The 26,786-nt window shown below is 37.8% G+C and overlaps 7 protein-coding genes across 7 annotated transcripts; 2 read left to right on the forward strand and 5 right to left on the reverse strand.

Annotated features, from left to right (window-relative positions):
- Nucleotides 1-7,294: 7,294 nt before the first annotated feature.
- LOC117792833 (pickpocket protein 28) lies at nt 7,295-11,066 on the reverse strand. The gene is made up of 9 exons (XM_034633125.1): nt 10,831-11,066; nt 10,580-10,783; nt 10,209-10,523; nt 9,265-9,378; nt 9,049-9,175; nt 8,780-8,993; nt 8,553-8,715; nt 7,634-7,770; nt 7,295-7,533 (listed from the first exon to the last, which is right to left on the reverse strand). Exons 1-9 carry the CDS (start codon nt 11,064-11,066, stop codon nt 7,295-7,297), a joined length of 1,749 nt encoding a protein of 582 aa, XP_034489016.1.
- A 961-nt stretch (nt 11,067-12,027) lies between these two features.
- LOC117792123 (sodium channel protein Nach) lies at nt 12,028-14,456 on the reverse strand. Its single transcript, XM_034632114.1, has 8 exons — nt 14,248-14,456; nt 13,673-13,879; nt 13,428-13,617; nt 13,218-13,351; nt 12,888-13,155; nt 12,619-12,832; nt 12,260-12,544; nt 12,028-12,203 (listed from the first exon to the last, which is right to left on the reverse strand). The coding sequence occupies exons 1-8, from the start codon at nt 14,454-14,456 to the stop codon at nt 12,028-12,030; spliced, it is 1,683 nt and encodes a 560-aa protein (XP_034488005.1).
- Nucleotides 14,457-17,170: 2,714 nt separating this feature from the next.
- Nucleotides 17,171-17,915, reverse strand: LOC117791520 (uncharacterized protein F12A10.7). The gene is made up of 2 exons (XM_034631310.1): nt 17,872-17,915; nt 17,171-17,801 (listed from the first exon to the last, which is right to left on the reverse strand). The coding sequence occupies exon 2, from the start codon at nt 17,728-17,730 to the stop codon at nt 17,308-17,310; it is 423 nt and encodes a 140-aa protein (XP_034487201.1). The 5' UTR covers nt 17,731-17,801; nt 17,872-17,915; the 3' UTR covers nt 17,171-17,307.
- An 832-nt stretch (nt 17,916-18,747) lies between these two features.
- Nucleotides 18,748-20,056, forward strand: LOC117790991 (basic salivary proline-rich protein 3). Its single transcript, XM_034630620.1, has one exon. The coding sequence runs from the start codon at nt 18,771-18,773 to the stop codon at nt 19,821-19,823; it is 1,053 nt and encodes a 350-aa protein (XP_034486511.1). The 5' UTR covers nt 18,748-18,770; the 3' UTR covers nt 19,824-20,056.
- Nucleotides 20,057-20,344: 288 nt separating this feature from the next.
- LOC117790503 (protein lifeguard 1) lies at nt 20,345-21,027 on the reverse strand. Its single transcript, XM_034629962.1, has one exon. The coding sequence runs from the start codon at nt 20,990-20,992 to the stop codon at nt 20,474-20,476; it is 519 nt and encodes a 172-aa protein (XP_034485853.1). The 5' UTR covers nt 20,993-21,027; the 3' UTR covers nt 20,345-20,473.
- Nucleotides 21,028-21,847: 820 nt separating this feature from the next.
- LOC117791678 (calcium-binding protein P) lies at nt 21,848-22,901 on the forward strand. The gene has a single exon (XM_034631492.1). It carries the CDS (start codon nt 21,859-21,861, stop codon nt 22,741-22,743), a length of 885 nt encoding a protein of 294 aa, XP_034487383.1. The 5' UTR covers nt 21,848-21,858; the 3' UTR covers nt 22,744-22,901.
- Nucleotides 22,902-24,157: 1,256 nt separating this feature from the next.
- On the reverse strand, nt 24,158-26,755 carry LOC117790032 (G2/mitotic-specific cyclin-B3). Its single transcript, XM_034629271.1, has one exon. The coding sequence runs from the start codon at nt 26,449-26,451 to the stop codon at nt 24,709-24,711; it is 1,743 nt and encodes a 580-aa protein (XP_034485162.1). The 5' UTR covers nt 26,452-26,755; the 3' UTR covers nt 24,158-24,708.
- Nucleotides 26,756-26,786: the final 31 nt, after the last annotated feature.

The following is a 26,786-nucleotide window of genomic DNA, read 5'->3' on the forward strand; positions in this document are numbered from 1 at the left end:
TAAAGTCTCAAAACTTAATATGCATAATGGTATTACCAAATAAATATTTAATCCCGTAAATCGGCATTTAACAATGATTAAAACTGTAAGGCTGCAACAATATCTTTCTGACAAAACATATATGTACCACCGTTTATTTTTCTGCTTAAAATTGTGTTTACTGTGCGGTATGAAAAATATATACATAGTATTTTATTACAATAATAATCTATGTAGAATTATCATCACGATATATGTATGTGTAATCTATGTAGAATTATCATCACGATATATGTATATATTTCCAACAGGGGCTAAATATAAACAAATTGGCAGAAACTGCGCACCAAAACAAAATGGGAAACACTCAAGCAACATGTGGAATAAAAGAGCGCGGCAAAGAGCGAATGCACAAATCACACACGCACAGAAAACACTTGTGGTAGAGAGAGCGGAGAAAACTAACACGCACACAAACTGAGACGCTACAACCAAAACAAGAGCGCAGAATGTCGCAACAAAGAATTGGGAGAGCATATACGAGGGTAACCCTAAAAGTTTCCGGAATCGACCACTAGGGGGCATTTGCAAGCGACTTATTATTATTATTATTATTATTATTATTATTATTATTATTATTATTATTTTTGTAAAGTTTTACATCTTTAAGGGTAAACACCATTGACAGATCAGAAATTCGTCAAGTAGTTTCGTTTTTACAGCGTTTTAAAAAAAAACAATTTTGAGAAAAAATGGAAATTTCTCACAGAGATAGAGGCAACAATGGGCATTGGCAAAAGTCAAATACAAACGATCTTACATGAACATTTAGGCGTGATGAAGATTTGCAGTCGTTGGATCCCGCAAAATTTGACCATCCATGTTTCTGACATACCGACTTCGGAGTGGAATAAATGTTTTGATGACTGGTTTATTCGCATGCAAAAGTGTATTGATCTTGAAGGCGAATATTTTGAAAAACAATTAAGTGATTTTTTTGATTAAATTTGTGTTTTTTCTATGATTTTCCGGAAACTTTTAGGGCAACCTACGTATATGTATAAATGCACGAAATTAAAACTGAATGACTTAAAACTTACAATGCACTAATTAAATCACTAAACACCATATATTTAAGATTGGTTATTATAATGAAACATTATAATGAATTTGGAAACTTAAAATGCATGAAAGTGACACAACAAATATTAAATTGTGGAGCAAAACAAAACACGTGTGAATGATTCAACTGACAATTTCTTGTGTCTCTGCTAAATGCGTATGTATGTATCTGTATGTATCTACTTCCCAACAGGTGTTTGTGAGTTGTGTTTGTGTGATTTCGATTTTACATCGAGCTCTCCATGAGCTATTGATGTTGTCTCTCGCTCTTTGCTTAACCCTTTCGTGGCGGAATTTTATTTTGAAAACCGAGATACTGAAAGACAGCGCGCTGCAGCGCCACAAATTATTTCTTGCACACTGAGAAATTCGGAAATCGTCCTCTTATCTGGACATATAATCCTAGTAAGAATTTCCAATAAAATCCAATAAGTTTTCTTGAAGGTCGACTTTTATTTTAGTGGGACATATGATCCCAGTAGCCCCGAAAGGGTTAATGCTAGTGTTGCGGTGACGTCTTCACCACATCTGTTTTCGTTTGTCAGTATGTACGTAAGGTCGCGACGTTTGCTAGCTCTTTTAGTGAATGCCAAGAGAGTGAGCTGCGCAAGTGTAGATGGTCCCTCACCCCATGTGAAGACGTCATCTTATCAGTAAATTCACTTTGCTAATGAGTGTCTCTTGCTCTGTTTACGTGCTTCGTTTCAGTCTACATATTTGAGACCTCTTATAAGGCCTTCAGAAGTACTTTTTGAAAGGGGTCAAGTTATACTGGGTGATTTTGTTTGCATACATGATTAAGTTCGATGATAGATAATACAAATATATAACGTTGAATATAGAAAAAAAGACATTATCTTTAAAGTCGTGGGTATGGTGATTTTTCGCGACTTTGGTATTGTCAAAAATTTGAAAAAAAAAAAAAAAATATTGGATCTGCTTACTCAGATACACTCTTTGAATTCTGCGTAACAAGTTTGGTAAATACAGCTGGACATGACTATATGGATTTGGCTCCTGATGCTGATAAAGAATATAATATAAACTTTTTAGGGTCGGAAATGCCTCCTTCTCCCTGTTACATACAATTCAACGAGTTTAATATACCGTTTTACTTATTTTTTAAGTAATGGATATAATCAGTGTGTAAACATACAAAGCAATTTTCCCGTAGTGAATACACGACTCCTTCTTCCCTTCTTTTTAACTTTTAATTTCTCCTTTCAGCTCTTAGCATTGATCAAATATTAATATATGTATATGCAATGCAATAATAGCGCATTAACAGTACGATTCGATTTTTCAATGAAATTTTTGACCAGAAAGGAAAGAAAAGGATAGCAGCAAGGGAATAGTGTTAAAGTGGAGAACACATACGATGCGTCGATATCGGGTCATTATTTCAATTAGCTAGAAGATATATCATACCTGTAATATCGTACCTGTACTTATGTATATGTATATATTTCTCACTTATGATTACAGGGTACATCGCTATCCAGCTTTCAAGAATCGGAATGAAAGAACATGTGGACTGCGTAAATATGTTTAATAAATACACAGTAATATAAATATATAATTAAATGATATAAATAAAAAGTCGGCAAATGGAAAAGCTATGGAGTGAGAAATGCATGGAATTAACAAATATTTTTATTTTGCTCAAACAACAATTTCACGTCTGCTGCATTCGAAAACCAAATTTATTTATGTAATTTATTTCCCAATCATTTATTTTGTATTAATTAAATATGCTGGTTCTTTTCATAATTTTCTTCTTTTTAAAAACAAGCCAACACATACATAAATATTTATATTTGTTTTTTCTTTTATAATTTGGGCAGCGGGTGAGAAAAATCTGTTTTTAAGCTGCAATTCAAACAGACGAAAACATTGACTGATTTTTCCTGCTTTTCTTCGTTTTCATTTCTGGTTTTGTTGTTTCGGTGGTCGCAAACCAAAATATTAAATGAAACTGGAATGAAAGCCTTTGAGTGGAGCCGAGGATTGGGAGCGGCCTGTTTTTGACAAATTGACTTTGCTAGCATTAATAATAACAACCGGAGCAACAACAACAACAAAAAAAGCGAAACTCTACTCAAGTAGTATATTCATATTGATTTCAAACGAATCTCAACATGCAAATGACAGATTTATATTTCATGCTGTCGTTTCGGCTGTCAATCAACTTGGCCAAGGTGTTGATTGATGTCTAGACTCTAGACGCAGCTGGGCTGAGGAAGAGGGTGAGGTTTGAGTGGGCGTTGCCTTGGAATGGGGGTTTTTCATAAAACATTTCAAATATATTTTTGACAGCTACGCACTCAGAACTTTGGGGTCTGATTCCGTATTTGGAATTAATTCGTGAACTGCTGTGGGTGCAATGTACGGCAAATAGAGCGTCTCGACTACGCCTGGGCACACTTGAGTGAATGTCAGAGGGGAAAGGGGAAATAGGGGAACAGGGAGGAGAAGCTACTAAGCTGGGCATTAGCCATGCTTGGAAATGCAATGACGCATGCTGCGATCAATATGGAATAGGATTATGTCATATGCATACACGTTTATAGATACATACAGTTAGTCAAGTAATTATTTTGACAAAAAAAAAAATTCACAGATAAATTTTATATTTTTATAAAATTGTTAAGTCCAATTGATAATATTATCAAAAATCAATCTTGAAACATTTTAATATGTTTTGATTTAATAATATTTTTATGCATGAATGAATTAAGAAGCCAAACCATGATCAAAATGACGTTGACAAGTTATGACTCAAAGTTTTGTTCAGTTTAGCAAGTACAAAAAGTATTTTTTTCACAAATAAGATATGTAAATTTTATACTTTTCAAAACAATACCTTGAATTTTGTCAAAAAAATTACTTGACATACTGTATGTATCTTTGTATCTATTATGCATCAACTCCAAGAAACTGGAAGTAACTTTGCCATTAAAATCTTAGCCTAGTTTTCATTGTCTGCAGACCCAGCATAAAAGTGTATAAAAAAATACTATTCACAGGTGTGCGGCAGATTCACCATTCACAGGTGTGCGCGCGAGCTTTTTGTTAGTCAAGTATCGTAATTTGTTAGCATGTTTATTCATGATAGCGCAGCTAGACCGCAGACAAGAGGCAGACGAAACACAAATACAAAAGCGAAACTCTTAAAACTGTCGCGCTCTCTCTCCCTCCCCCGCTCTCACTCTCTCTCTGTCGCTCTCTTTAATAATTCAAGAGTCCTTTTTAAAGGCAACAACAGCGACAGACCGAATTGAAAGCTAAAGCAGCCAGAACTTGATGTCGCCTAAAAACCAACCATAAAAAACAGAAGAAGCAAGCAAAAAAAAAAATAAATAAATAAAAAGTCGTAGAGCCCGGTTAAAAACAAAGTGCTTTAAATGGTGGCTCGAGGTTGGCTTTGGGGATGTTGGACGGAAGCATTGGAATTTGGCTGAGACTGACGCGGAGGATGCTTAATGGTCTTAGTAGGGCGCTTTGTCGCCAGCTTAACCCCAAAAGGCCACAAAAAAGGAGGCTAAGCTTTATTTATGCGTCAAAAAGGTAGGGAAATTTCAGCGAGTTTGCTCTTCACGTCAGCACTTACAGTTTTTCAATAAAATATAGCTAAGAAATTTCAGAAGATATGAAAATAGAGAATGGAACTTATTGGGTTGCAATTGAATTGGGAAAAAGTCCTACCCGTAGGCCATAAATTAAAAGCGATAATATAAAAAATATTTATAAATGATTATTATTTGTGATTGTAATTTTTTCACTTGAATATAATAAAAAGAGTCAGATTTTTATAAAATTACTTCAAATTATTATTATTATTAATGAAAATTTTTAAAAATCATAAAATAGTCGTTAATCATGATTACTACAGCCATACTTCGACCTAATATATAACTAAATTCAATTTTTCAACGTTCGATTGCCCATTTTGACAAACAGATATTTTAGGAAACTTTAAATGATCTTAGACACTGAAAACTAAATATAGCATTTACTTGGCTTCAGTTTATAATTTATGAAAATTTATTTTTACACACAGAAACACACACAGAATCTGAAAAGTACTTTACTGATTGAATCCATATAGGGTGGACCACTCAAATGTATTTAGTAAGTTCTTAACACATGTCGTGGTTGCTTCAACTCGTAGATCATTTGCAGGTACTTGAAACATTTTCTAAAATTTATAACTGGAGGGTCTAGATAAAGGAAATTGTAGCTTTAATATAACTTCAAAATCACTAGAAATGCAAATGCAGTTAAACTATTTCAGGGTTTTTTTTATACCCTATAGTCATAAATTTAACAAAGTGGGTATAATAAAAATGAATCAACTTGTCGTATAAGGATAACAGAAAGAGAAAATGCATAAATTTACATTATTGACTATTGCCTGAAAAGAGGAACTTTAAATGAAACTTTCACACAGCTGTCAGTTTTACCTTGTGATTCACAGGCTTTTCATAGACGCTGTTTGTATGGGTATGGGAACAACACACACTGTTCTGTTTGGAGGGGGCATCGGGTAGCCATAGAGCCAACGCCACAGCCTAGGGAACTCGCACAAACGAAATAATCCAATATACATATTGTATTGTGCGATAATACGCTGCCTAAGGTGGAAAGGGGTGGAAAGTGCTCCGACTGAAGCCAGGTGAGTTTTCTTTTTTCTTTTTTCATTTTTCTATTTTTTCTCGCTTTCTACTGTTTACCTAGGCTTCTCTGTTGTTGGCACAATCCTACCATGTATCTACGTATGCCATTCTGATTCGGATACAGATACACTCCACTCGAGTGCGTTCATTTAAATTTTTTGCAATTTTTAGGCAGTTTTATGCATGGCAAAACAAACAAACCCGCTTGGAAATTCAACGGAAATCATTTCAATTTTCAAAGAATTTGCATATATGTATGGGTACATGTATGTGTACACAAATGTGCATATCCCCGTTAGCAATGTGTGTGCAAATCAATTGCAAAGTTAAAACTCACACAAAAAATTTCATTAAGTTAAAATGCGCTAAAAATTCCAGGAAATCTTTCGGTATTGAACTTTATTTGTTTAACTCTTAATAAAGCCACAAAATATTTGATTAATTACAACAATTACAACTTAAATTCAACTGCTTCAATTAATATTATTTTAATCAAAAGTTAATATTCAAATTGGGTCGAAAGCTTCTCTTGCTTTTACATTAAAGTTTATAAGAACTATTATGTATATTCTTTTGTTTGTCGACATTTTAAATTCAATTAAAGAATATAACATATTAAATAGACAGTAACTAATTGTAAGTAATAACATTTCAAATAAAAAAAAATATCAAGATGATTTAAATTAAATTTAAATATATATTTGTTAGTTTAAAAGCCTCTATTATTTTGAGGATAAGCTTTAATCCTTAAACGAGTGTCTTAGTTGACTTTAATAACTATATATTGAAATTAATTTAGCAAGATACAAAACATTTTAATTTTAAAAACTACTTAATTAAAAATGCAGTATTACGTTTAATTTAATTGTTCAACTTAAATACTCGTACATCTTGAAAGAAGTGTCTTTTTTGAAGTATGTAAATAAATATTAAATACCAATTAAATTAATAATACAACAGAGATCGAAGCGATACATTTGCCAAATTGAGCTGCTGATATTCATTTCATTTGCTTTACCCACTTTTGTCAATCTGGGCAAAGGACAACAAATAAAAATTCATTGTGATTACAAGTGTCAGGCGATTCCTTGTGCCAAGGAAAATACTACACGTATATGTAGTTGGCCATGCTTGAATTTTGTGGTCCATAACCGTTGACTGTTGCGACTGCCAACTGGCAACTGCTGTCCAGTTGTCCTGTTGTCCAACTCCACTAGAAGTGGGCAAATATCCAAGACTGGGCAATGGGAAGGTTCTTCTCCTTCTACTTACTGTCTCCTGGTGCTGTTTATTTTTATGTGACAATGCAAAGTAAGTGCACTTGAGTTTTGCTCCCGGCCTACAATCAGCTGGCAGCTGTTCAGTGCGCGATAATTAACATTTGTTACGCAGGTCAACAACTACACACACACACACACAAACACACACACTACACTACACTGCATGAATGCGTAAAGAGAAGAACTGTATAAAAGTCAGTGAGCTTTAAAATTGGCACGGACTCGACTCTCGCTCAATTACGGCAGTATGAGAAGTTCCATTGGCTGCTGAGTTTCCCTTGCACGGCCATTAGCCCGGGCACGGGATCGGGAATGGGATTGGGATTGGGAATGGGCATGGCTATGACTGTGGCAGAGTTCCGCCTTCAGTTCCGTTTTGTATGCATGCCATAATTGTTTGGCTAGGAAAAATAGCAGCTCGCAGATGCCAATCAATGAGAAGCCCGCTATGATGCCGCAGATGTTGCCAATTGTACCTGGAAGCGAAGGAAGAGCACAGTATATACATACAAAAATATACAGTGTACATATATATATAAATATATATGCAAAATTGTAATATACAGCAAAACTCACTGAAGATCTCATACCAGGCATTTTTAATAATCTGCCGAAAGTATTGAATGTGCGTTTCGGCAAAGTAAATACGCACAACGGCCAACTCGGTACTGTCATGGCCATAACTGTTATTGGCATCCATGTTGTTGCTGTTGCTGCAAAATTAAACTCATTTATGGCAACTGACGAAGGGTAAACGTAACCCTATCAAGGATGCCCCAAAAAGTATCTTCATATCTGAAAACTTTCACATTGAAAATGTTGCAAATATGGTAAGCAAAAACTTCAAGAAATAACTTTTAACTTGGCTCAGATTCATTTTGAGTACTTTAAATATAATTCAATAATTAAAATTTGAAAGTGCGCAAAGATTTCATACAGATTTTGTAGACAAATTAACAACAAATTAACAACTACTTTCATTGGAAAAGTCGTACATTAAAATAATATATGTCTTTGAGCTGGTTTCTTATGCGAATTTTAAAAATGATTCTAAAAATTACTAAACCAAAGATAACAATAAGATAAAGTTTGAAAAAAATCGGATAAAATAGAGAAAATGAATGCAAATATAAAAACAAAAATAATTTAGTTCATTAATTTTAAAATAAAAATAACTAAAAATCTACATAACTGAAATAAAATATTTATGATATTGAGTTGCCAATTAATCACTTAATTTTGTCGTATTAAGATTTTCCTATTTGCAATATTTTTTGAGTTTTTAACTGTTTTGGTTTCCTAATAAGAAGGTTCCTTATTTTTTTCTTAAGAATTCCAAAATTCTTATAGGACATTTTTTGTTGTGGGATTTTGAATTTTATCAGAAATTCTTGACAATTTTTAAACAAAGATACGTTCTGTCTCTAAATTTGCTTAAAGCCAATTTGTGTTCAATTTTCTTACTTAAATTTATAAATAAATACTGTGTGCTTACATGGGCTTGTATAAGCCATTGAGGGCCAGCGCCATTGCACCACGGACACGGTAGCGAATCTCCGTGCAGGAGGCCAGACAGTGGGGACAATAGAGAGCATCCTCCAGCTCATGCTCCAGACCAGTCATATTGACGCGACTGGTGATGACATTCAGCCATTTAACTATAACAAAGATCTTCGGATCACAAATGCTCAAATGCTCTACAAACTGTGGACTCGTACTCACACTTGTAGCGTCTGAGACACTCCATGTGCTGGAGGGTGCAGAAAACTCTACCCACGTTACCCTGAATAAAGAGTATAGGTATATTGAAGGGCAGACATCCGCACAAGCTGAAGATACTGCGGGCCCGACAGGCGGAGATACATTTGCTGAATGTATAGCTACGATTGAAGTCGTGACGAAGTTTTGTGTTCTCATCCTCAAAAAGACATTTACGCTGTAGATTGATTGATGCGATGATTGACTGACAGTTGACTATGATTACAACTCACCACAGTGGGACTCATTTGACGTGCCTCCGCAACAGTTTCAAAGATTTTTGGATGCACGGGCAGGTGAGTGTTTTCCCCAAAATTCACAAATCGTACGGACACACCGCCAGATTGCGGATCAGGATAAGTTCCGGGCTCATAGATAAAAATCTGCTCAAATGCGTGGAAAGATAAGCTACTTAATAAGCTACTTGGCATCTCTTGCTCACTGCAAATCCATCTCGCTGATGTAGTTTATAAAAACTATCATTCGGTGTGGACTTTAGTGTCAACGCTAGACCCATGTCGGCTCCGAAGAAACGCTGCAAATAAGGTCGCTCCTTAAAGTATCTGAGAGGAGACCAAAAAATATATATTATTCTTTCGTAAATTAGAGATACATACATAACCGATATTTAGATAACGAGACACAATGGTTACCTAAAATAAGAAATTCTTACCACTAAATATAAAAAAAATTACCATTTTTGACAATGTTGAACCAATTTTTAAAAAAAAGTCTTCGCAACTTTTAAAACTGTCTATTTTTGTAAAAGCCAAGGAATACAGGAATAGTTAACCGTTACTAACCGATTAATTCTTAGTACAGACACCAAAATTTGGACTTCTTAAGTTGCTAGGACCAAAGTCTGACCAACTTCAAACAGCCATAACTTTATCAAAACTTACTCGATTTTGAAATGGAATGTCATTTTGATCATGGTTTGGTCTCTAAATTCATTTTGCGTTTAAATTTTAATCATTTAGAAAATTTTATTTCTTTCGACTAACATAGCCATGGTTTGATTTAGATGGTAAGGGTCCCCCCTTTGGAATTTTGAAAATTCAAAATTTAAAATTTCAAGTTTTCACTTTTAATTAACTCCTTATATCGTAATTAGTATAAAACAACACTTTAAATATGATTTTGAGACGTTTCATTTTTTTGAAAAAAAATCATGAAAAATTGTACAAAAATTTTGACATGTAAAGTTTCTAAGTCCAAGGTTCGACCAACTTGATACGTTCATAACTTTGTCAAAACTGAACCGATTTTGAAACGAAAAGTGATTTTGATCATGATTTAGCATCTTAATTCATTCTGTATCAGAATCTTGGTTACTTACACAATTTATTTTCTTACGAATATTTTTATATGATAAGAAAATAGATCTTCATACTTTCCACGCAGATTGAAGGTACAACAGAATCCATAGCTTGTTAGGGACTCCTCAAATTGTCTCAGGCAGTCAAAGGACTTGCCAGCCAGACGACAGGATACGAACATGTCACTGCAGTTGGGAGTTAGATCTCGCAGGCGCTTCCTGGTATTGAAGAAGAGCTCGTCAGGCTCCGTATCAAGGACATCAAGGAATCCCTGAAGTTTCAGAACCCTGTCATAATCACCCAATTCTGTGGGGCCGTAATACATGCCAAATGCTTGAAGTTCCTTATAAAAGAAGCTCGCATTTCGCAGCTTGGGATCCTTGTCGCTGCTGTAGAGAACTGATTGGAGGAATCTATAAAAATATTTCAGGGAATCTTCACTTACAGTTCCTGGGCATAATGCCAGACAGCGCGATTGGAAATGCGATTCATGGTGCAAACAGAGATGGCAGGCAGATCGACATCACTCACAGGATATTGTGGATTGTATATGGTGGTCACCAGTGCCTCCGTGTTATCCTTGTACGTGTGCCAAACGAATGCGATGAGCACGCTCAGTGCAGTTATATGGAAAATGAGCCAGAAGAGACTGTGGAGGCTAATTGAAAGGACGACACCTCTGATAGGGCTGCTTACCGTTCCTGAATGCGATATCCGTGCTCGACTAATTTGCCATAACAATGAAACGAGAGATTTTCCAACAAATCCTTTAACGCAGCGGCAAATGACAATTTGTGTGGAACAGTTTGCTCATCGCGAACCATCACAGGTGGGTCATTGATGGTGGTGGTGTAGGGTATCCACCAGACGGCATGTCCAACCGCCAAACGTTGATGGAGCTTACGCTGTTCCCGTTCTCTAATTGTTACCATGTTTGGCACTCACTCAGCCCGTTTCTGGATTGCAACTGTTGCGGCTGTCGCCGCATTGCGAGCCTTTTTGTAGGCTTCGAACTCCAACAATTGCCGGTTGTCCTGTCATTGTCAATGTCATGGGGCAGGAGACTGAGGGAGTGTGAGTTCCTCTACATGTTGGCTCATTTTAATGAAAATTTTGCAGTCATGTCGTGCGTGTTGTTGTAATTAGGCCTCGTGTACCAACTTATTGCCAACAAATTAACTGCGACATGGCACGTGGTGTTCAGCCAACGTTCTCCCATTTCCATACCCATTTCCATTCCCATTTCCCCCACTTTACCATTTCTAGGCCGGCCTGCCTCTCTCTCGATTCGTCTTGGCAATTTCCCTTAATTGTCAACAATTTAAAATGAAATTAGTTAAACGCGCGTTAAATGTCAACCGAAACGGAAATATCATCATCAGCACCAGCAGGACTCAAGTAGGTCATGTCCTTTCTGATTTCAGTTACCCCTGAATCCCGTTCAGGATAACAAGCCATGCATATTATTGTGAATGTGAATAAATGTATTTTTATCCCCATAACTGATGATTGTATTTATGGACAAATGCCTTATATTTTTTGATAAAGTATACATACATTTATTTCAAGTTCACTTCTTCCAGTTTTTAAAGCCAGATTGATTATAAACAAGCATAAATCTATTTAAATATAGTGCAGTGTATTGATTAATACAGTAGACTCTCACAAATTAGAAACAGATGGTTTTCCAACTAGTTAAATTTTCCGAAAACACAATAACTAAAATAAGAACTTTTTATTTGAAAGAATTCTTTATTTTTAACATATCTTTACTTTAGTGGGATACAAAAAATATATTTATTTATTAAGATCTAAAAATAAAAATACAATATGTTTAATTTTAGGACAATTCGAAAATGTGCGAGTTTTAATTTTCATTTCTGTATTTAATATTTAAGGATATATGTGTAACTTAGTAACATCAAATATCTTAGCCTTGTTGTTGGCCTTATTGCGATCAACTATACGTTTACAGGCCATATAAAAGAACTTAAAAAAATGATAAAGCAACTCGAAAATGGCAACCAAAGAAAATCCCATGAAAATTGACAAAATATTTCCAATGGTACCTGAAAAGTATAACAAAAAATTAACAGTATAAAGCGTATTATTCACAATTACCTACTGAATATTTCGAACCATTCATTGTTCAACAATCTCATATAGAGTTGAGCATAGGGCTCCCCAAAGTAAACTCTCAGCACGGATATATCAGAGGTGAAATCTGTATCATTATTCTCATTGGGCTTGAGAGTCACTAAATAGTTGTCAATGGGCAACATGCTCATGGAGACACGATACTGAACATCATTGCATGTGGGCAAACAGTGGGGACAGTACAGTGCCTCCTCGATTTCACGTTCCAGACCCGGAATTCTCACGCGTTCAGTAAGCACATTATTCCACTTGACTGCGAGCAGAGATCGATAAAAAAAAGTAAAATCATTTGTAATGAATACATTTTGAGTATCTTTGATGACTCACATAGGTACTGATTGAGGCAGGATATGTGAGTAAGTGTACAGTAGACAACGCCTTCCAGTGTGTCCACCAGCTCCAGAGGCATTTGAAAGGGCAAACAATTGCACAGGGCAATAATGCTTTGAATACGACATCGGGTGATGCAGTTGGGAAAGGTATAAACATATTTCTTATTTACGCCGGGCATATCGCCCTCATTGTGAAAGTAACAACGACGCTGTCAAGAAAGACATCATAATTATTTTAAGTCTACAATTATAAAGCATACTTACTCCTGTTGGTGAAAAAGATCTCAAACTATTATCGGTATCAATCAGGCGCGGAAAGATCTTGAGGAAACTCTCCTCCCTTTGTCCGGGAAACATTTCCAGTGCATTTGAAGAAGCGGTCGAGGCAAAATTATTTGCATCATGAATAATGACAATGTATCCATTGGTATTTAAAACGGGTGCAAAGTAATCATCATGACTTGCATTAACCACAACTGTTAAGCCCTGAGCCTGACTTGCCAATCGATTTTTAAAATCCCGCTTCTTAAGTCTGTCATGAGAAATGGATTTATATATACATATTCGATAAATTGATATATATTTAATTGTTACCTATTCTGAGTATTAAAAGTGCAGCAGGGTCCGTATTTGGTAAGACTTTCCTGAAAGGCAGCTTCACTAAAACAGGGTATGTCAATGTTGGACAAGCTGCATCTCAATATGTAATCCTGGCATTTGGGCGCCAGCTGGAAAAAATATATATTTTTAATATAATTGGAAAATTCAATATTTTCCATCACAGTCCAGTTTTTCTTAACTTACCAATTTCATAATGCGACGCGTATTGAAGAAGGTTTCATTGTTCCAGGTGCCGAAAAGATCTAGAAATGCTTGAAAATTAAGATACTCTTCGATATCTGAGTTGACACTCCCCAAAAAATACAATTTGCTGAGATATTTCAACTGATCCACATAATACGTCAGTTCCCGAACCGAAGGATCATTATTCTGCCTGAGAAAAGACAATCAGTTGAGAACAGAAGGGAGTTGAATTTGGAACTACTTACAACTCGAGGGCATAGTTGATGACAGCCTGCTTGGAGAGGCGATTGTTGGGACATATTGACACAGCCGGAAATGGGACATTTTCGACGGGATAAAGTGGATCCTTCAGATTGATGACAAAGTACTGGGCGATAAATTGCTCCCAGGTAAGTAGAAGCACAGCCAGCATTGTGAAGAACGTGGCCATGTGCACCAACAGCCAAATTAATCTGCAAATAAACCAAACCGAGAATGATGAAAGGGTATGAGTATGAGGCACACACAGGAGGTAAGATAAACGCACATGGCACACGGCTTTGAGGTAAAAACGGAAACGGAAATGAAAAATGTGAAAAATGCAGTGCAAAAGCGGAACAAAATGAGTTGAGACGATGACGATGACGATGACAATGAGGTTGAGAATGAGACTGAGACTGAAGAGACTGACTGAAAGGGGGTCAGCTGTAGAGACAAAAGATATCAGAGTGTCTGTGCAAAATTGCAACAGCAAATTTTCTATGGGACCACGTTGCGTATGAGCAACGTCACATCAATGCAGCAAAGGCAACGTCAAGTTGCCATTTTATCTGTCGCCCACCTTTCCAGCAATGTTAACTCCGGTGCGACCAGCTTGTTGTATCCTTGCAAGGATATATTCCGCACCAATTCTACCATATCCAGATAAAAGCTGGAGCCAAGCGATGCCTTACGCCCACCATTACCAGCACCATCATTGCCGCCCACTTTGCCGCCATTCGGATTTTTAATCCACCAGATGGCATTGGATGTTGATTCAATATTAACCATTCGAGCGCACAATTTTAACGATGATGTCGAAGTACGAGTATTCGCGTTCACGTTTAATTTTGTCCTTGTCCCTGTTCTTGTCCTTACTCGTGTTGTCCTCGCTGACAACTGAGCGTCTTTGTTGCCTTTCAGCTGCACGTCCATACAGTGGGTGGGCGTGGCTGTTGGCGCACTAATGTAAGTTTTGTCATTAAAGCATGTTTTAATTGACATTCAGTTTACTGGGCGGCACTGAATAATGGTTAAACTTCATAATGGCTTTTAGCAAAAAAAAAGTGCAGCATACGTTTAGGCTGCCGCTTACTTAGAGTGACTCGCGTTGCCAACTACATGAGACAATTTCAAAGCTAAAGACCGTTAAACGAGCGCTGCTAAGGAAATTATAATAACCTATTTTATTTTGCTACTCATAATAAAGTAGTGGAATAATATTTAAAAACGCAACAATGCCCTAATGCTTAATACATATGAAAAGAGTTATTCATTTATTTGACGTCGACTTTAATCAGTTAAGAATGTAAAATATATAATGAAAATTAAATTATAATAAAAGGAATGCGGAGTCTAAATAGATTATTATAATTTATGCAATTTTTAATTTATAACTAAATAGAAAAACAATAAAGTTTAATAAATTACAATTATGATAAAAGTATCACCAAATACGTTGAGAGCGTTTTGTAATTTCAAAAATATAAATTAAAATAGTAGTATTAATTCGTGTTTATGTCTGAAAATTTTAAGTATTTAAACATTTAAATAATTAAATAAATGTTTAGTTCAATTGTATTAATTAATTTATTAATTTAATTTCGTGTTTTTATAGTTAAAATACATTAAAGCTGATTTAATTCTAATTATATGACTCTAACGACCTACTGGCCAAAAGGGTTGTCCTGGATAATTACGGGAGCCCACAAAGGCATATGGATTGGGATTAATGACACGAGCAATGTCCGAATAACTGCGTCCAGAGCGTTGTGAATGATATCCATTCCCATAAGCGGGCCAAGCAACTGCCAGGGTTAATAGTGTGAGCCAGGCCAAGAGCTGAAGTAGTACAACCTTTCCTTGCAACGGAGACATTCTGTTTCTGGAGATTGCCGTTTAGAACTGCGCCTCAATGTCGTCGAGTAGAAGGCTTTTATATGATTGCGCCCAGTCTGTGTACAGAAGAGTATTTCCATTCGGTTGCCAGCTTATCGATCAGGTTTCTTTTCTTTGTTACATGCGTTGCACGTACTGTTATTCCGTTGTCAATACTCTCCTTCTCTCGTGTCTCGATGGAGATCTTTATGTTGTTTCATCCCGTCAAAATGTCATTCACACTGCGATCGTAAAGTCATAAATATCAACGCTCACGTTTTTACTCAGAACCAAAGACAGTAGATGAGTCTACACTCATAGTACGAATAGACACATTATTTCGATCTGTAGCGATCTTAACTTTTGATACTCGTCTGTTTCCGAACTGTAAATGATTTGACTAAATGAATATAACTCTGACTATTTAAACATTAATTAACATCAAATGACGTAGGTGCGCCTCGCTTTATAGTTTTTTACTCGCACATCGTGATGAGATCTATGAATTCCAGAACTAATGCATATATTATGCGATCACCTGTAATTGTTTTGTTCACTTCCTGCAGTACCAATTCCATTGTGGTCTAAGGGGAATTACTATCTGACTGTGCACTCGATTCGCATATCTTAAGACAACTCAGAAGTATCACTATTGACTCAGTGATACTTCTGAGTTGTCTTAAGATATGCGAATCGAGTGCACAGTCAGATAGTAATTCCCTCATTGAATCACATTTGCGGGGATTATGTATCTTTAAGACCAGAATTCCAATTCTGTGCGCAATTACGTGTACTTAACTGTACAAAACATTTAGGTAAGTAAATGAGATTATGAAAAAAATTATTGAGCAGACTAATATATTTAACATAAACTACAATAACAGTTGATTTTTTTATTGCAATTTAGACCGTGTTTTTAAAATTGGTTTTACAATAAATCAATATACTTTATTAGATTTTAAATTCATTATTTAGTTAGTTTTTGAGTCTAGGCTTGAATTGTAAAATTAAAGATATCTTTATAAAAGTTTAATAAGCTTAGTAGAAATTATTTGAAGATGAAAATATTGAGCTGACTAAAAATAAATAACGCAATTTAAAAAGTAGTTTAACACTTATACCAACTTAAAAATTTTAATTTTTGGAACTCCCAATTGAATGAAATGTATGCCAAGCCAGGACTAAAAAGTTACTAACTATAACAAGGGTCATCATATTAACTGTAACATTATGACATAAGTAATCTCTATCTTACTCTTCTAACTACACTAATCCAGACTAGACTATACTACATGTCAAAGCATATGCTTTACTGAATTACTTATTTTTAGTACGCAATAAAATGTATTAAATTCATTTTACTAGGCGTGATTCGCGTGACAGTTACGTGACACTCCCATCTCTATAACTGACCTAGTCGCAGTTTCGTCACGTACCATCGACCAGTCTCACTCAGCTAGTGATAACTACATATGTTTTATGTCTCTGTCTGATACATATTCATCTACGATAATAAAGTTAAATTTAGAAACTGAAATACACAACTGTCAGTAAAATTAAAGCACTAATAAGACAAAACGCAGGTCAAAGTTTCAATTTCAGAAAGAAACAAAAATAAAACAATTGAATTAAATTAAACGAGATTTATTTAAAACTAAATTGTTATCCTATAACTTTGCTCAGGCTTAATTGCAGCACATTCGTCATATAACATTAATTTTGTTGCTTATTATATAATTAGAGTTTTCTAATAAGTTTAATTAAATTAACCCCATAGATGGGAATAGGGAGCGCGGGGAAGATAACGTCCAGAGCCGAGACCAAGGTATCTATCAGGAGCAAGAACACGCGCAATATCCTTGTAGGTGCGTCCTGTGCGCTGCCGATTTCTGGTGGGTCCTGAATAGCCTCCATAGCCTCCGGAATTGCCATAACCTCCATAGCTTCCATATCCTCCATATCCTCCATATCCTCCATATCCTCCGTATCCTCCATATCCTCCATATCCACCATTATAATTGTTGGTATAACCTGTAGGATAACCTCCTCCATAACCTCCATAGTTGTAGCCATAATCAGAACTACCGTAATATTTCAGTCCCTTCAGAGCCTTGAAAAACAAGGCATTACCTGACTTCAGGCAGTTGGCCCAAAGACAAATGAAAATCGTCAGAATAGTAACTTTCATGTTGTTTGATTCTTTTCAGAGTTCGTCAAAGTTCTGCCACAATCTTCACACACTTCACATCTATTTATACCCTGCGAATAGAGTCGGGATTGTGGGTTGGATGACACATGTTAATCTTAATGGTTTTATTTTAACGTCCACCTGGATCACTGAAGATCTGCTGGCATAATGCTAATGCCGAACCAAGTAGCAACAACTTTAATGCATTACTATGAATTACTTGGACGTTAACAGATGGAACCACAAGTTGAGCATGCCGATCACGTACGTGATCAACGCACCGCTCGGAAAGAAGCGGATCCAGAGAAGATACGATAAACAACAAGCTTCATCATCCGTCATCTGTCCATCCGTCGCGTATTTCCTCTCAAAGTTTTTTGACTGCGAGCTTTTTTCGGGCTTTATATTTATTTTGTTTACAAATTTGATGATCACATAACCCACTCCGTTAGAGAGTAAATCTCATGATCGCTCATCTTGCATTGATTAGCAACAGTGCTGCCGTTTTTTGTTTAAATAACCAAAATACTTGTAAAAAAAAAATCAAAATTTCATAAAACTATTAAATAAAACGACTAGATAACGACTAAAAACCCACCAAGCTGGCTTTAAATAAATTGAATTATATAAAATATTTATTTTTAATATCATTTATTTTTATAGGTCAAAGACTTTTCAACCTTCAAGGACTTTTGGATAAAAATTGAACCGCATTTCCGAAAGAAAAAGTTTTTATGTAGACATAAGGAGCAACCAAATTTTAAATAAATAATACTAGTTGTGGAAAAAATCAAAAAAAAAAAACACTAATATGTTTATTAAATCTAAATTCACTATCAAAACCACCAAAACGGCAACACTGATTAACACTTGGCCACTCAAGCAAAAACAAACAAACGGAAGACAGGTTTTGAATACCGATTGGATCGGAGCGATCTCTTATAGCATAACACCAGCCACACTCTTCCCTCAGTTAGAATTGTCATCTCTTGGCGCATGGGCGCTCACATAAGTATAATTCCATTCAATCTGTCGCGGACATGACGCGAATACGATTAAATATGTTTACTTCGGCCTTCGTGGCGTTTCTTCTACTCCGAATCCGCACGTGCTCGGCACAGTTTGCCATTGCAACGTCATCGGCATCCGCGGGTGGTGCAGTGGCATCCGCATCTGCAGGTGGAGTCAGCGCCGTGGCGCAGTTGCCACAGTTTGGATTCGGCTTAAACGAATTTGGCTTTAACGGATTCGGCATGAACAACAACTTTAACGGCTTTAACAATTTCCCGGCCAATAATCGTGGTGGTTCCAGACCCGGCAATAGACGTCCCATGCCACCACCTCCCCCTATGCAGTGGGGCAACAACTGGAATGGAGGTGGCAGACAACCAGCTTCTGGTTGGGGCAACTGGGAGAGTCAAGGAGGCAATAGAAATTCCCCTGGATGCGGATTCAGCTGCGGACAAACTGCTCCTGGTTGGAATGGAGGAGGTGGTGGCTGGGAAGGTGCCGGATGGGGTAATGGAGGCAGACAACCACCAGGCTGGGGAAATGGAGGAAGACAACCACCAGGCTGGGGAAATGGAGGACAACAGCCACCAGGTTGGGGAAATGGAGGAAGACAACCACCAGGTTGGGGAAATGGAGGACAACAGCCACCAGGTTGGGGAGATGGAAACGGACAGAATCCAAATGTTCCACCCAATGGCAACAACAATGGTCAAACAGCTCCCGTTAATCCGCAACCACCGATCAACAATGGCAATGCCAATCCACCCACAAGAAAACCACAACCCACTCAACCACTGCCAACCACACAACCAACTCCAGACACGCTTATTATTGGCAAAAACCCTCAACCTTTAATTGCACCCACTCCTCCACCAAATCAGGGAAATACGCTGATCGTGGGCACCAATCGTCCACCGCTGGTGCCGCCACCACAGCCCACACCAACACCGCCAGCACCAACAACATACTCCCGATCCATAGAACAATCCCGACTACGTGAAATCATCTTTCCCAGCTCATTACAATATGTGCCTAATCCCATAGAGGAAACTCCAGCGGCAGAAATCGATGTGCGTAGATGATATAAGCTGAGAGAAATAATTTCATTCTGCCAGTGTATAGAAAAATCTATACAGCTCTGGTCACACATATAGCACCAAGAGAAATAAAATATTTTGCTTATAAAGACTTAAAATCAACTTCATAAATTTTGAGATTGGTTTCAGGAATCAACTTAAGTTATTGTTTATAATATTATTTTTTCGCTGTCTTGAAATAAAGCTAAAATTATTTTATAAATATTAAAATATATAACATAAAGGTATGAAAATTATGAAATTATTATTTTTTTATCTTATAAATATTAAATGAAATAAATTAATCATTTGAACGTGCTATTTTTATGGCCATGACTGTATGTATGTATTTTTGTAGATTTAATAATTATATACATTTATAGTATATGTATATTGGCACGGCTCAGTAACCTCAAGAGAACTCAAGTTCTCTCTTTTTTTCTAAAGTGAATAAACTGACTAAAGTGAATTCTCCCAAACAGTAAACAGGTTCGTTAAGTTGACAGACAACATTAAAAATATATATATACATGAGAGACGGGCAATCATTTTAATAAATTATGTACTGTATTTTAGCTTACGAATATTATAGTACTATGACGTTTCATTATTACAAATTAATATTGTATTCAAATATATCACGATCCCAAATGACTTTAGTAACCATGTTGTTTGTATCCACCTACGTAGTTGTGTTCTCCGCCAGCTGTTCTTCCATATTCCTGTCCATAGTCGCGACCGGAATGTCTGTAGGAATTATGCGGATACTGCGGTTCAGGGTAATAGCCTTTAAAGGATCCCTGGACGGGTCCTTGGTAATAATCTTGGGGTGGTGACTGATAGCCAGCATTGCCATAACCATGAGAGCTGCCTCCTCCATAGTAGTAGTCATAGCCATGATCGTAGCCCTCCTGTATAAGTGGACCACTTGGATGTACTGGATGTACCGGATGTACTGGATGTACCGGATGCACTGGGTGTACCGGATGTACGGGATGTACCGGATGTACTGGATGTACAGGATGTACAGGTCTATAGGGTTCGGGTTGAGCGTAATGTGGTCCATCATCCAGCACGTTCAGCAACACTTCCGCCATCCGATCGAATGTGGGACGGGCCTCAGTGCCCAGCAGGAGTAAAAGAACCAGGAACGGTAATCCATTGACGAGCTGCATCGTCACTACAGTTTATTATTTGTTTGACGATCAACGAGCAATTGATGCATGTTTATATAGCATATTGTATAGCAGCTGATAACAGTGATTATATATATAAACACTTATATGAATCCATGTTATGATATTTCTAGCAATAATCGGTCAACCGGATGGACCAGCAAGGTCGTCCAAGTTGCAAGGTCGTTCACTTAAATTCCTAGAAGAACCAAGCCAAGGTCTGTTTACAGTTTTTGTCCAAGCGATCCAATCTAAGTTTGGTACTCTTTCAAATTAAAAAATAAAAAAGATTGTCTTCGGCACAACGAAGAATTAATACCCTTTGAGAGCATTGTATACTTTTAAATAAGTTTAAGTATATAATAAGATTAAGTCACCAAAGATTGATTCAATTTACTAAATCAAAAATTAAAGTTGCTTTATAAAATTCAATTTATGACCGATTGTTCCTTTGGCAGCTATAATATGATATGCATATATACGATTATAATTAAATTTTTTAGTATATAAAGATCATATCAAATACACAATCTGTGAGATTGTTTGAGATATATTATGAAACAGCAAAGTTTCTGATTCCAGAGATTAATTTTCTACAGATCCTTACTTTGATAGCTATATGATATGATGCTTAAAATCAAGATTCCTGATTCTTGATTAAGAAAATATGTTTAAATAAGGGTAACAAAAGTATAATACTCTCTACAAGATTATAAAAAAAAAAATAGCTCGAGACAATCGTGTTGTTATTCATTTCTCAATGAATCCGACCTTATAGATAACCCCAAACAGACGATCGGCATCACATCAACTTTAAATACATGTCGCTTCAGTTTTGAAGGTTCAGTTTCATTGTAGGCATCAACATGCACTGGGGATTTTTCTATATACAGCTGCTACTCTTGCTGACCATCGGCGTGACCCAGGGATCACATTTCTCCCGCGATGAGAGCAGTGAGGCTGACCAGACCGAGTTTAATTTGGCCTCTACCTTGAAGGGGGGCATCAGCAGCAATCGTCATCATGCGCGTGCTCATCTCAACTCGCAACTGTATCCGGAGATAACGCAGCTACCCAGTCAACAGCCAAGTGCTGGGTATGTCTCAGCTGATATCGATGAGCCGTCGGCACATGAGAGCGGCGGCAGTGGCATTGGCACCTTGGATGTTCATGTGGGTCCTGCTCCTGGCAATCGTGTGATTGCTCCTGGCAATCGTGTGGTTGCTCCTGGCAATCGTGTGGTTCCTACTGACAACCAGAACGGTGTGGCCAGTATTTATCCCGCTCTGCCCGTTGGAGGAGCTCCTGCGTATCCAGCACCGACACCAGGTGTAGCTTTCCATATACCAAATCCAAATTTGTATCCTGGTTATCCCTATCCGGGTCAATACCTGCCACAGTACCCCATATATCCGCAGAGAGCACCCTTTGCTGGATATCCCGATTATACAGGACCACAACCCGGATATCCAGGACCACAACCAGGCTATCCAGGACCACCACCAAGCCCGCCAAACTATCCACATCCAATGCCACCGCTAAGCTATCAGAACCAACAACACTTTGCACCATCTCAGCCACTACCAGGACAACGCGAGCACTTTGATCACAGCTTCACCATGAACACCGAATACAAGGAGGATGGTGTACACAAAGGACCTTTTGGTCTGCTCAACAATCGCAATGGTCAGGGCTATGGCAGCGGTTTTGGAGGCGGTTATAATGGCGCCTACAATAGGCCAGGTTACTGAAAAGAACAGAAAAATTTAAGAAAAAATTAAATGTATGGTCATAAGTTAGGTGTAAGCTTACACACCGCGTGCCAAATGCAGAGGCAGCTGCTTCTTGATCCTTGTTCCTTGTTGCTTGTGGCTTGGTTCCTCAATAAACTTGATTTGTGCACGCCCAACCAAAGTAATTAGCAATGTACTCGGCGTTGCACCTTGAAGACGACAGAGGAACACGAGGACAACTTTTGGCCATTGTCCTGTATACATATCTAGTATATAAATATATATAAATAAGACACCCCACCATGCCAACCGGAAAAAAACAAAACGAAAAAAAACTGAAACATGCATTTCATTTGCTTCATAATTTTGTTAAGGAAGCACACAATGGAAATAAAACTACCTGGCTGCAGGCAGCCGAAAAAGAAGTAAGAGCTCACAATGGGAAGGAGGACGAAGGACGGACGTACAGCCGACAATGAAAGGTGGTAGAAAATCAACGTCAAGGAGACAGACAGACAGGCAGACAGACTGAGAGACAGACAGACAGGCTGTTTGCCTGCCCTTTTTTCAGGCTCAACTGCAGCGCTAGAAAATCGCTTGGTTATGTATGTGATTTGTTGGACAAAGACGATTACGGGAACGGGATCGATGTCGCAGTCGCAGTCGCTGTCAACGTCGACGTCTTGCGGCGCATGCGCAGCCTGCCACACAGAACCCAAAAACAATTTGGCGCTAAAAATCTGCAGACAAACGCGCCAAAAATAAAAGAAACAGAGCTGAAAAAAACAAAGATTATTGTACAAATTATATATAGGGTAAAGTACTAATACTAAAATTAAAAATATTTTTTTAAAAATTCAGATAATGCGCCCGAAACCATTTAAATTAAAAGCAGCTGAAAAGAATACATAGATAATTATACATAAGTTAAATAAACCATAAACTCACCTGAAAAAAGAAAATAGTATTTTTATAAATATAAATAAAACTTTAAAATAGTTTTTAAAAAATCCCAGATAATGCTTCAAAATGCTGCTGGAATTGCGCATGTAAGCCAAATGAATCTGGCGCCAAACAAACTACAGAATGTTGTAAATAAATAAATAGTTTGCTTACCCGAAAGAAGTTAAACAAATTCAGGAAATTGTAATTATTTTTAAACTGCAGCTGCAGCTATAAAAAGTTTTTTATATAAAAACAATAAATTAACATTTCCAATTTAAGAACGGACATAATTATTTATTGAATCTCTTGACTGGCGTCATACATACATACAAATACATGCACATACAAACATAAATAGCTAAAAGTTAAGACAATGCGACAATACATGAATTGGTAACAATAACATCATTATACAACAACTACAACATTACATACATAATAATATGGAATTGGGGCCGTATTTTTAGTTCATTTCGTTTTCTTGACCTTTGTCAATTTGTTGTTAGTACTACCGAGGAATTGTTTAAACATATATGGTTAATTGAGTCGTACATAGTATAATTCATGTCGGCTTTGGTGTCCACCAGCATCAAAGGGTTTGGCGTTGCAATTGCTTAAAATATGTGTAAAATTTATTAATGTTTGTTCTGATTATAAATATTTAGGCATACATTTAAATATATATCTATAAATGTGTGAGGAGGGCTTTGCGGAGGGTGGGAAATGCAAACAATAAACGTAAATGGAAACAATGAAATGATGTAAACATAAATTTTATATAGTAAAAGTCATATATGATCAGCAAACTCAAAAGTATAAAATAAAATTAGAATTGAAATCAAATCAAATATAAGAATATAGATTATAGTGTGGACGACAATGTTGTTTGGTTGCTTAAAGTGAGTGTGTGTGTGTCCAAATGTGGTTTAATTAAATGAAGCGTCTTAATGTCTAATGAAGCGTAACATTTGTTGCTCATCATCAATTTGGCTAATTGGCGTTGCAATAGCACATGATCATGGATCATGAATTCATGGATCAAGTGCAAGTGCTGTTGCTATCGTTTAGATCGAGATTGCTTTGGAACAGCTCCGCATTGGTGAGCAGCGGCACCTTGGCCACCTCATGGAATATCTTATGTGAGTACTTGTTCCGTATCGTCTTGATGGTGGATCGCGGCTTGCGATGAAGTCCCGCATTCAGCACTGGCACCAATTCCGCAAACTGTCCCAGCTCGTAGCCGGTGTAGTAGATCAACGTGGATGTCCAGGTCTGCAAGTCCAGATTGGCAACACCACCATGCATGCGCAGTGCCATAAAGAGAGCTGCCGATGCCATCTGCGAATCGCTGAATCCAATTGTGGCATAATCCATCAGCGACAACTCCAGAATGTAGCGAGCCAATGTCAATGTGGGCATCTGCACCTTGGCACAGCGGGCATAGCGACGCAAGAAGCGATAGGAGAGCGGTATGCCCAGATCATAGTTGATGATGCGCAGCGTTTCCATTTCCATTTTGACCAGCTCGTCATGATTGTAGGCGCCATCGCAGATATACAGAAAGTCCTCAATCAACGGCGGCTGGCGTTCATCATACTTGCAGGCAATGAAGAAGGCAGCTGCTCCCAGAAGTTGCAGCTTCTCCTTGTTGATCACCTCGCGGCACAGATAGAGATCAACGATTTTGACCGCCAGATAGAGTGTCTCGTGATTGAGCTCAAAGGTCTCCTGCACCTCGACCATCCAGTCGACCAACAGTGTACGCATCCAGGTGGTCAAATGTATCTGCCTTGGCATATAGTCGTCAATGGGAAACTCTGGTTCGCGCAACTTCAAATAATTGAATATATCCATGGCATAGTGGGACACCTGGAACGGATCATCCCAGTTCTTGCAATCAAAGTCTTCCACATCTTTGGGCACGGGCTTCACAGCCGTCATCATGTTCGCAGCGGCAGATGCCTTCAATAGCGCCTCCTGGCTCTGCACTTGTGGCTGGGATTCAGTCTTTGTTTGCAGTTTGGCAGAGCGACGTCGAGCTGCCTCAAAGTTGCCAGACAAGCGCATGGACTCACAGCTGGACACATCCTCCAGTGCGGACATGTATAGGCTCTCCTCAGTCTTGTTAAAGTCATTCGATATGCGACGCACCGGCTTTATGGCAGTTCCAGCTGGCGGCGGAGGCGGTGCAGCCAATTTCTGTTGAACTGGAGCTGGCATAGCAGCTGGTTTCTTCTGAGCCACTGGCAGTCGGCGCTTCTGACACGCCAGCGCCTCCTCCATGCGATCCAACACTCGGTGACATTTCTCCACCGGATCCTCTTTGTCCAGCTTTAAAGCGGCGCGCGTCATTATTTTGTTGGTTGTGGCAACAGCAGCGGGAGCAGGAACAGGAGCCAAAGCTGGAGCGGGTGCAAGCGCGGGAACTTTGGCTAATACATTTAGATTGTCAATATTCTTAGCATCCAGAAGCGCCTGCAGTTGCTGTGCCGTCGGCTTCTTGGCCTCCTCTTGGTCGCCATTGGGATGCAGCGTCATGATCTTTACATTGTTGGTCAAATTACCCAAAGCCGAACGCTTGATCTTATCATTCTTGATGGGACTGTTGTCCGCCTTGCGTTTCGCTCGCGTTTGCATATTCTCCACATTTGGATCAATTATGTTATTATGGCTGGCGACTCTTCGCGTCAGTCCCTTGCCCCCCCGCACACCGCCCAAGGGCAATATAGCGTTAGATGCGGCGGCGGCGGCAGCGCGAGTGGTACCTTTGGTTGGCGCCATTTTGAAATGCTTGTGTGTTATTGTTGTTGTCGCTATCTGTGTGGTTGTGTGTTGTAGTTGTAGTTGTAATTGTCCTCCTACACAGCGACTGCGACTGCGTGCGCGTTAGTTTTTCTTTTACTTTAATAATTGCTCAAGTTGCTTGTGAGTAATACTACATAAATATTGTTTGTTGCTTTGTTATTTTATATATATATATATATTTATGTATATTATTTTTAGCGTCCTTTTACAAACTCACTTTTCACTTGGACTTATGACGCTTGGCCGCTCTGCTCATAACGGCGCTTGCAAAGATACAAAAGTGAAAAACAGCGCCAGCTGCAAATGTCAAA

This window comes from Drosophila innubila (assembly GCF_004354385.1).
Source record: "Drosophila innubila isolate TH190305 chromosome 3R unlocalized genomic scaffold, UK_Dinn_1.0 2_E_3R, whole genome shotgun sequence".
Taxonomy (NCBI): Eukaryota; Metazoa; Arthropoda; class Insecta; order Diptera; family Drosophilidae; genus Drosophila; species Drosophila innubila.

What these genes read in the sequence shown, in the direction of transcription:
- LOC117791678 (XM_034631492.1), top strand. Translation starts at nt 21,859, where the DNA reads ATGCACTGGGGATTTTTCTATATACAGCTGCTACTCTTGCTGACCATC.
- LOC117790503 (XM_034629962.1), bottom strand. Translation starts at nt 20,992, where the DNA reads ATGCAGCTCGTCAATGGATTACCGTTCCTGGTTCTTTTACTCCTGCTG.
- LOC117791520 (XM_034631310.1), bottom strand. Translation starts at nt 17,730, where the DNA reads ATGAAAGTTACTATTCTGACGATTTTCATTTGTCTTTGGGCCAACTGC.
- LOC117792833 (XM_034633125.1), bottom strand. Translation starts at nt 11,066, where the DNA reads ATGGTAACAATTAGAGAACGGGAACAGCGTAAGCTCCATCAACGTTTG. An exon ending in GTCAAATGAGTCCCACTGTG is followed by an intron (nt 8,994 to 9,048) that starts GTGAGTTGTAAT and finishes ATCAATCTACAG; the next exon opens with CGTAAATGTCTTTTTGAGGA. An exon ending in TGCCTGGTATGAGATCTTCA is followed by an intron (nt 7,534 to 7,633) that starts GTGAGTTTTGCT and finishes CTTCGCTTCCAG; the next exon opens with GTACAATTGGCAACATCTGC.
- LOC117790991 (XM_034630620.1), top strand. Translation starts at nt 18,771, where the DNA reads ATGACGCGAATACGATTAAATATGTTTACTTCGGCCTTCGTGGCGTTT.
- LOC117790032 (XM_034629271.1), bottom strand. Translation starts at nt 26,451, where the DNA reads ATGGCGCCAACCAAAGGTACCACTCGCGCTGCCGCCGCCGCCGCATCT.
- LOC117792123 (XM_034632114.1), bottom strand. Translation starts at nt 14,456, where the DNA reads ATGGTTAATATTGAATCAACATCCAATGCCATCTGGTGGATTAAAAAT. An exon ending in ACTTTTAATACTCAGAATAG is followed by an intron (nt 13,156 to 13,217) that starts GTAACAATTAAA and finishes TTCTCATGACAG; the next exon opens with ACTTAAGAAGCGGGATTTTA. An exon ending in GATCTTTTTCACCAACAGGA is followed by an intron (nt 12,833 to 12,887) that starts GTAAGTATGCTT and finishes CTTTCTTGACAG; the next exon opens with CGTCGTTGTTACTTTCACAA.